Source organism: Mus pahari, chromosome 17 (genome assembly GCF_900095145.1).
Source record: "Mus pahari chromosome 17, PAHARI_EIJ_v1.1, whole genome shotgun sequence".
NCBI lineage: Eukaryota > Metazoa > Chordata > Mammalia > Rodentia > Muridae > Mus > Mus pahari.
Genome location: NC_034606.1, coordinates 56,060,917 through 56,069,461, shown reverse-complemented (window position 1 = coordinate 56,069,461; position 8,545 = coordinate 56,060,917). Strand labels below are relative to the sequence as shown.

General features: G+C 41.0%; 1 protein-coding gene across 2 annotated transcripts in view; it reads left to right on the top strand.

The window, feature by feature from the left end:
• Positions 1-8,545, top strand: part of Slc2a13 (solute carrier family 2 member 13) — a 304,413-nt gene extending 295,868 nt beyond the window's left edge. For both annotated transcript variants that reach the window (XM_021216709.2, XM_029548259.1), the window contains 3 exons: positions 330-451; positions 600-752; positions 3,862-8,545. In XM_021216709.2, the coding sequence (XP_021072368.1) occupies positions 330-451; positions 600-752; positions 3,862-4,088 (502 nt within the window). In that variant the 3' untranslated portion in view covers positions 4,089-8,545. The remainder of the gene's footprint in view (positions 1-329; positions 452-599; positions 753-3,861) is intronic.

Below are 8,545 nucleotides of genomic sequence, written 5' to 3'. Positions count from 1 at the left end.
TCTCTCTCTCTCTCTCTCTCTCTCGCTCTCGCTCTCTCTCTCTCTCAGTTGTAGCAGCAGGGTAAGAAACAATGCATGGCTCATCCACTCTGGAATTATATTAAACTCTAATTGTGTGGATTTACATGTGTACTCTTCATTTCACTCTCAATTTAATATGACTATTTGTATGTTCAGGACACAAGATTTGAATTTTCTAAAAAAAAAAAAAAAAAAAAAGTTTACCTTTTTTTCCTGAGGACATCGATGAATTTCCAAATTCGTCCAACATAATCACATTAATTTCTACAGCTACATCCTAAAATACTGAACTAACATATGTTTTTCAGGTGTGATAACGAAACCAAGTTCAAAGCAGAAGGTGCTCATTGGGCTTACAGTTTCTGCCCCACCCCCTATTCCTGGACAGCACTCGTGGGCCTGGTGTTGTACCTTGTTTTCTTTGCACCTGGTAAGCAAGGCTTTGTCACCTCTTTGCATTGCATTGTCCCCTTGTCACCTCTTTGCATTGCATTGTCCCCTCTTGGAAGAGTGAGGCTACTGTGTTTCATTCCATAGGAGATTTTTTTTAACTGTAGCTTTCATTATTCACTTCTCAGGAATGGGACCAATGCCCTGGACCGTGAACTCCGAAATCTATCCTCTCTGGGCAAGAAGTACAGGAAATGCATGCTCAGCTGGAATAAACTGGATTTTCAACGTGCTGGTTTCACTGACCTTTTTACACACAGCAGAGTATCTTACATATTATGGTAAGACCATGATTTATTTTCAATGCCCTTTCATTGTTATTTCTGGTAGTCTATCCTTAGATACCCTGGATTTGTGAGAGAGGGCTACATGCTTATGTTTTGGCTGTACATAGAAGCTCTGTACATATTTCACCACTCTAAGAGTTCTGGACAAAGTGTCTGGGAGAGTTCTCTTTTCCTAAGCATCTTGTCTCCAAGTACTTATGAGTGCCACCCCCCCCCCCACATACACACACACAAATCAGCCTGCCAGGATGGAAATCCTTACAGCACAGCTTCCTGTTTAACAAGGAAGCAAACAGAAAATGATAAGGCTGATGAAACAGGACTGATGAGATGTCCCACGGGAAGGGTGGAGCCCCACACCTAAGCAGACTGGGTGTAAGCCCAAGAGTAGCTCACCCATGTGGGACACCATGCCATCCACAAGTCATCTGTCCAGCCAGGACACGCATCCTGGCACCATGGGGCCCAGCACTTACCACTTCTAGACACGGGGCAAAAGCCTTGAAGTGAAATTGTGGAAAGATTGAAGCTTTAGGGAAACACTGGTGGGTAATGGCACAGTACAGAAGTTCTTTTCAAAGCGATTTCAAACCTGTGTTTACTAAAGTCAAAAGATCTTGTTCTGTCCTTTCTCAACCCTCCACCCATCACACACATAGTTGCCTTGTCTACATGATTTTATCAGTTGTGATGATATTAAGTTGGGATAATTTTTTAAAGATGGAATGTAAAGTCACTGTATTTATAGCTCCTTAAGCCCACGTGATTGATGTATGTATGTATGTATGTATTCCCTGTCTGATCTCTTCTGATGCTTCCTCAGCAGACCTTATCCCACCGCATGCTCTGGGCATGCCCCTACCTTTACTATATACCAGAGAGCCCAAGAAGCCAGATTTGTGCTTCTTCCAACACTGTGCTCCTGACTCTTGCCAGGGAACTAGACGGGCAAGCATCATGTTCACCCGTGTAAGAATGACAGCTGGGAGGGACAGTAGAAATCTGTTTCCTCTGTCTGCAGGACCTTCTGCTACGGTATCATGACGCCAGTGGTTCATTATCTCCTCTCCTACTTGGAACATCTAGAGCAACAGTTCTTAACCTGTGGGTCATGACCATCAGAAAACCCGTATTCTCAGTGGTCTTAAGGAACCCCTAACCATAAATTTACTTTTGTTGCTACTTCATAACTTGTAATTTTGTGGCTGTGTGTCTCAGTTACTAAGATTATCATAAATGCATGTTTTCCAATAGTCATAATACACAGGTTGAGAGCCGCTGATCTAGAAACATTTGTTTTCTTGAGAAGGAGATGGTAAGCTGGTGGTATGTTTAGAATATCCAGCTCTACGCCTCTTAACAGCTAAAACTGTTTCCATGAGCTCACAGACTGTTTTCCTGATATGATGACAGGTACTCCTTGTCACCGATGATTCTTGAGAACGCTTACATATGTGAAGCGTTCTCGGTATAGGCTGACAGCCCAAGAAATATTTTTTTGTAGCGACCTGCATAACAAAAATCCATGCAGTGAAACTTTCACTAGCAAAATGCTCTCTGGGGATGAGGGGAGGTAGGAGACATCAGAGGGGACCAGATTGCTCGTCTCAGTAGTTTTGTGTGACATGCACTTACATGTACCGAGTGGGTTTATAGCAATGCAAGAACAAATCGGTCCTGTTAGAAAAAGTATGGGCAGCTGACTGTGTGGTTTAGATAGGGCATCAGTTGGCTTTTGTCAGGAGTGCACAGGGAGAAGCCATGCTTCCCTCCTGTTAATACCCTGGCCCCTTAGTTCTACTAACAGTGGGGACATGTGGCCGGTCCGATTAGACTCTGGGGCTCATGTTTTAATCTGTAGCTTAATGATTTATGAAAGTGTGTTTTTATATTCCTGATTAATAAGTATGCATCCTGATGCTATATTTCCATCAAAATACCCATATCCTCTTTCCTCCATTTTTTTCAATTGTGTTTCTTTTGTTCGTTGGTTTGGTTTTTTGTTTTGTTTTGTTTTGTTTTGTTTTTATAAGATCTCAAGTTTTGAACCATTCCTAAGCATCAGGACTTAGACTTGCATTGTAAGGTTGTTCGATGCCACTCATTGCTAAGAATAATCAGGGTAAGACAAGCGCAAAACCTGTGCCCAGCATGTGTAGCTAAGTGAATCCCATGAAGAGCCGTATACTAAAGTTATCCATTATTGAAGTATTGAAACTGAAATGTGGGCTCATTGACTGTACTAGTGTATTTCCCAGATATTGGTTTTAATCTTGAATTTAAGAGAGGATTCCCATAAGATTTCTCTCAGGAAAAAAAAGAAAATGCTGAGGAATTATATTCTCCATTATCATCCTTATCTGACTGCAAGGTGTGGTAGCAGCCCTGCCTCAGCTGAGCTACAGCTTGACCACAGGGCTCACTGGAACCCCGCAGTCACTGGCCGGCCTGCCTGCTCTGGAGTCCTCAGTTTCAGTTAGGGTTTTCTGTTCAGTAGGATCACCCGGATGCAGCTCGCCATTGGGAATCTGCATTCCAAGGGGGAATCTGGTTTGGGTGGGGTCTGTTTCTTGATGTGTTTAATTTTCTAGAGATATGGTTTCACATATCCAGATTGAGAAAGAAATTTAAGAGAAAGGCACGGGGATGATCTCCACGTGTGAGCATAAGAAACAGGGAGAAGGGAATTGCCGCGAGTTCCACAGAGCCATTAACTCAACAGACCATCACCGTACCAGGTCCCAGAAATCTAGATTTCTCCTGACCTTCCATGCTTCTGAGGAGATGAGACAGACACATGCATGCCCGTGGTAACTGGGCTCTTTGGTTCTTCTAATACTAAAGAGCATATTGAGAAAACAGGGGAGAGCAGTTCTGCACAGCTTGGGATCTGCGGGCAACTTGCGAGATGACTTTATCTCTGAGCCTGCTCTGTTATTTTTCTTCCGTTTGCTATGGGATGGTTTGAGGTTTTTTAGTCACAGGGCTGAAACAACGAGGTAAGGCCCTTTGGCGGGCATCATTCGCTTGCATTTCAAACTGTAGCAATGTTCCGGTCGAAACCCCACCCAAGGCTGTTCATCATGTTCCTTTCCCACTACAGGAGCGTTCTTCCTCTACGCCGGATTCGCCGCTGTGGGACTGCTGTTTGTCTATGGCTGCCTCCCTGAAACCAAAGGGAAAAAATTGGAGGAAATCGAATCGCTCTTTGACCACCGGCTATGTTCATGTGGCGCTGCCGACTCGGATGAAGGGAGGTACATTGAGTACATCCGCGTGAAGGGAAGCAACTATCATCTCTCCGACAACGACGCATCTGACGTGGAGTAACTCCCGACTGATGACTTTCTAGTTACCGAAGTGAACATGGCGGGAAGGCCAGCGGTTGGTCACTGCCCTGCTCGCAAGCTGAGTCTCCCCACAGTCCTTACAAATGACTCCATATTCCAGAAGACTTGATGAGCAGAAAAATACAACCGTGGTGATGTTTATTTTCATACACAGAAATGTTTAAAAAAAAACAAACAAACAGATTTTTCTTGAGCAAATGTGTATACGCCCTTCCTGAAATAGTCTAAACATTACTGTTGTACCCAGTGACTTCAGTTGGGATCCCTCTCTCCTTAAACCACATATAATTATTAGTGGCAATACAGTCAGTGCTAATCTAGGCAGATTATATATGTATATTTATAAAGGATTATTTAAAATGATCTAAAGATATTTAATGTCAAAACATAGCATTGACCCTAAATTTTCATATCAGATAGTGGCTTTTCTCTGATCAGCACAAGGTAGCTGCCATCTAAACTTCTACCCACAAATTCAGAAGTCCTCTGAGGACACAGCTGTCCCTCTCCCCTTCCGGTTCCAGATGTTGGCTTCTCCAACACAGATATGGAAATTCCCTCCGAGGCTGAGTACACAGCATCTTTTGAACATTATCCAAAGCAGGCCTTTTAAGGGTTATTTTCGTACTCTTTTTGCATCAGTGATGAGTATATTTGCAGAGACACGCTAGCATGTTTTGATAAGTATATTTTATTGTCCAAGTGAGAAAGAACAGATTTTTATATATCCTGGTTTATTCGTTACTTCAGAATGCAACTGTAAACGTGACGCGGTGCCAGGCGGTCAGCTGTATCCCAGGGTCAGTTCTACTCCAGACTCTCTTCATTGTCACGCCCTGGCTCCCACTGTCCTGTGCCTTCCTTGGTGTTAAACGACAGCTGCTGGCAGATTGGTTGCTTCTCTCTTTCTGATACACAGGAGGAAAGAAGTCAGTGACAGAGATGTTATTGACATCTCATTTAAACCCTAGGACTTCTTCCTCCAGATGTTTGATTGGCTTGCACTAAGAGCAGGAGCACACCTCAAGTCTAATTACTTGTGATTTCCCCCCCCGAGGACGTGAGCTACTTTTAACCCCGTGTTCTCTTCTCATTCTTAGTAATTTGCTACAGAAGCGAACATTCGAAGCAGTGTCTGCTACTTTATCTCAGACATGATTTGGTTTCTGTCTGGAGATATTGAGGTTTCTCCATTTGAAAAAGACATAGATAGGTTCTAATGCCACAGTCGGTAAAACGAATTGACTTTCTATTGTATCTCTCAAAGTATTTGATGGTTTCTGTGTTCAGTCAACCCTGAGTTCCTAAGTCTCGCCACCCTACTAAGAGCTATGTGATACAAACAAAATTTCTCCTTCACAAAAGTCATTTACATGTTCTTCTAAAGCTATGGATGAATCTCATGACCAGTTAGGAAGACATCACTTTGATGCTGCACACCATGATCTAAACGCCTAACTAAGGCACATACCCAGGTGAATGATGGCTACTGATAGATGAAGCGTCTCTGCCGAGCTCCAACACGTTTATTCTTGCTGCTTCTTTCTGACTGTAATTATCAAGCAGAAACTGTAGTAAAGGAAGTTTTCCCCCAGTCACCAGGAGTACTTACATAGTCAATTTCCTGCCCTACAAATCTGTCAGCCAAAAGAGGAGGCTCTCTCTGTTTGGTTATTTAACGTTATTTAAACACACACACACACACACACACACACCTAACGTAATATTTTTGCAAAGTTTTCCTCAAATTAGGTGCTTTGAAATTTATTTATAGAGGATAATAGTACTGGTTTTTCTCTAGAGCAGAAGATATTATTTATTAGGATGTGTTATTGGATATTTCTGACCTCTCAAGATATTTCTTAACTCAATAGCATTTTCTGAGGTCAAATGTAATACAGTTAGCATATTATGGGAAGAAAAAAATGAGTAAAGTGCTCCTTTTAAAATAGAGTTTTCTGAGTTGCCCAACCCGTTGCCTCAGTTCTTCCCTTTGAGGTCCACATAGCCTTAAGCACATAGGTGTCTCAACAGAGTTGGCACAGGGTACCTTTTTTAAAGGGACAGCTAGAATCCTTAGTCCTGAAAGCTAGGTGTGACCTGTTCTTACTGACATGAAAACAAGTACATCCTCAGCTTTATTTCCCTAAATTAACATAATATTGGGAAATCCTCCACATCCCTCTGCCCTGTTCCCTTCATCATTTCTAAAAGTTATTTGTTATCTATATAGTAACAGTAACTCATACCTGTAACATACAAGACAGAGAGGCGCCTAAGAGACGTATTCATAACTTGTAAAAAGCAACTCAGTACTTGAAAAGGGACCTTCTATAATCTAGACATGATTTTTAGATTTGCTGAACATTTATAATACATTAAATTTTCAGATTTTTATTCTATCAAACACGTCTTCTATTGAACCATCAAATGTATGTTTTGTAGGACAGTTTCTATATGATATGATTTGGCCTGACACGTTAGACATATTAAACAAGTGTACTTGCTCCTGTAATGATAGGTTTCTCTCCAAACATGTTCCATATCCAATCCAGGTGTCCTTCATTTGGGAACATTGGGTGAAGAAGATCCTGAACACGCCTGCAATCTGGCTGGGTAGCTGATGTGCAGGAGAATGAAGAATGCATAATTTTGTATGCATGTAAGCACGTACTATTGGAAATGATGTAAAAAAGACTTGATGTGATCTTTGGAGACAGTTCAGTGGTTACAGCACTGGTCTGAAAAGATTGGGTCTTAATATTTTTCTTCCATATAAACATCTGTAATAATTTTGCTGGCTACACCTATATTGGTCAGCATCCAAAACACAGCTTTGAATATACCTGGACAAGATCTAAATAAATGGTAATTCCAGGAGAAAAACCACCAGAATCTTTTCAACAGCTTTATCAGTGAGACACACTTTAGGATCCAGTCTTAACAACTGTCACTCACTCCAGTGTGGGAGACCAGCAAAAGCACAGAGTTCATGGATCTTTGCTGTAGCTCCAGTGTCCACTAAACAGAGAAAGACTGGGGAGAAACTGACACCTGGCCCACTTAGTTTTTAAGAGCAAAGTAAAACTGCAATGTATTGTTAATAATCACCTCTCGGGTCATGGGTGAGGTGGTATTTTAGACAGCACTACCCATGTCTTCTGTAATAACCGAGTGTGATAAAGATTCAGTTATCAAGTTCAGACCATCTCCCTAACTAGAAACAAAAGGATTACAAGGTAAAAACCAGGCCAAGAGTAGAGGATACATGGTAGCTGCTCTCTAGAAAACAACTCGACATTCTACCTTACACTGCAAAGTTAGAGATGAAATTCACAGTTCAAAAGTAGCTACTGCCTATGAAAAGACTCAGAATTAATCTCTGGGTTAATTTTTAACATCCTTCAATCTATCAATCTCTACCAATCCTGGCCTCGTGCACAGTAAGGTTCATTCAGTTCTCCAAGTAGTTCTGCCTCCTTGGGAAACAGCAATCAGTTGCAAATGCTAACTGCTCAGCTCTTCCTTGTATGCAGTTTAGAGAAGACAACGCCTATGTGCCAATCATCTTCAGAGAGTTGCTTTATGAATATTCATGTTCAGAAGTACCAGGAAGTATTTTATCATTATCATAATGTACTTGTGAGTTCAGAACAGTATACTTCTCTAAATCTTCATATGTGTACAGTACAATCTATAACACTTTAGTAATCTTGTCAACGGCCTTCATTGACATTGTTCACAGGTAATATTCACATTTTAGACAAATTAGGCTCATAGGATTGATTTTTTTGTCATGTCCATAAAAATAAGAAATGGACTGTGCAGATAATCAGTACTCAAACTTATGAACTGATACTTTATAAAGTTCTAAGATTTTGCTAAATTCAACATCCCATATCACTTAAAGTTTAGACAATATGAGGATATTAACTCTAGCCAAAGTAGAAATTTATGACCTATCTACATGTCCAGATTCTCTGGTGGCTCCCTGTGCTACGTCTCACTTGATGTTACAATACTGTTTGTGACATATGTTCTAATTTCTATCTAGAAACTCTAAGTATACATCTCTACTCAATCAGGAGTCTCCTGCGGTCAGAGGTGTATGTATTTTGAAGTGCATTTCATTTTCTAGTGCATGTTATCTACGGTTTAATACTTGACAAACCTTGGCAAGTTTAGTCTTTCCATTCCCACCTGTGACATACGGACCATCTCTTGGAAACTGCCACTGTCCCATCTATCAAACATGCTAGCCTATGCTGTATCTAAAGTATGGTCTATTTTCTGGAGATTTAGTGATATACATGTAAATGTTTTTTAAGTTATTTTATTGAACCTCAATATTTACATGAAGTTATAATCTTTTTTTAAAGAAAGTGCCAGTGCCAGAACTGTATAAGAAAACAGTTAAATAAAAGCAAAGAGAACTCA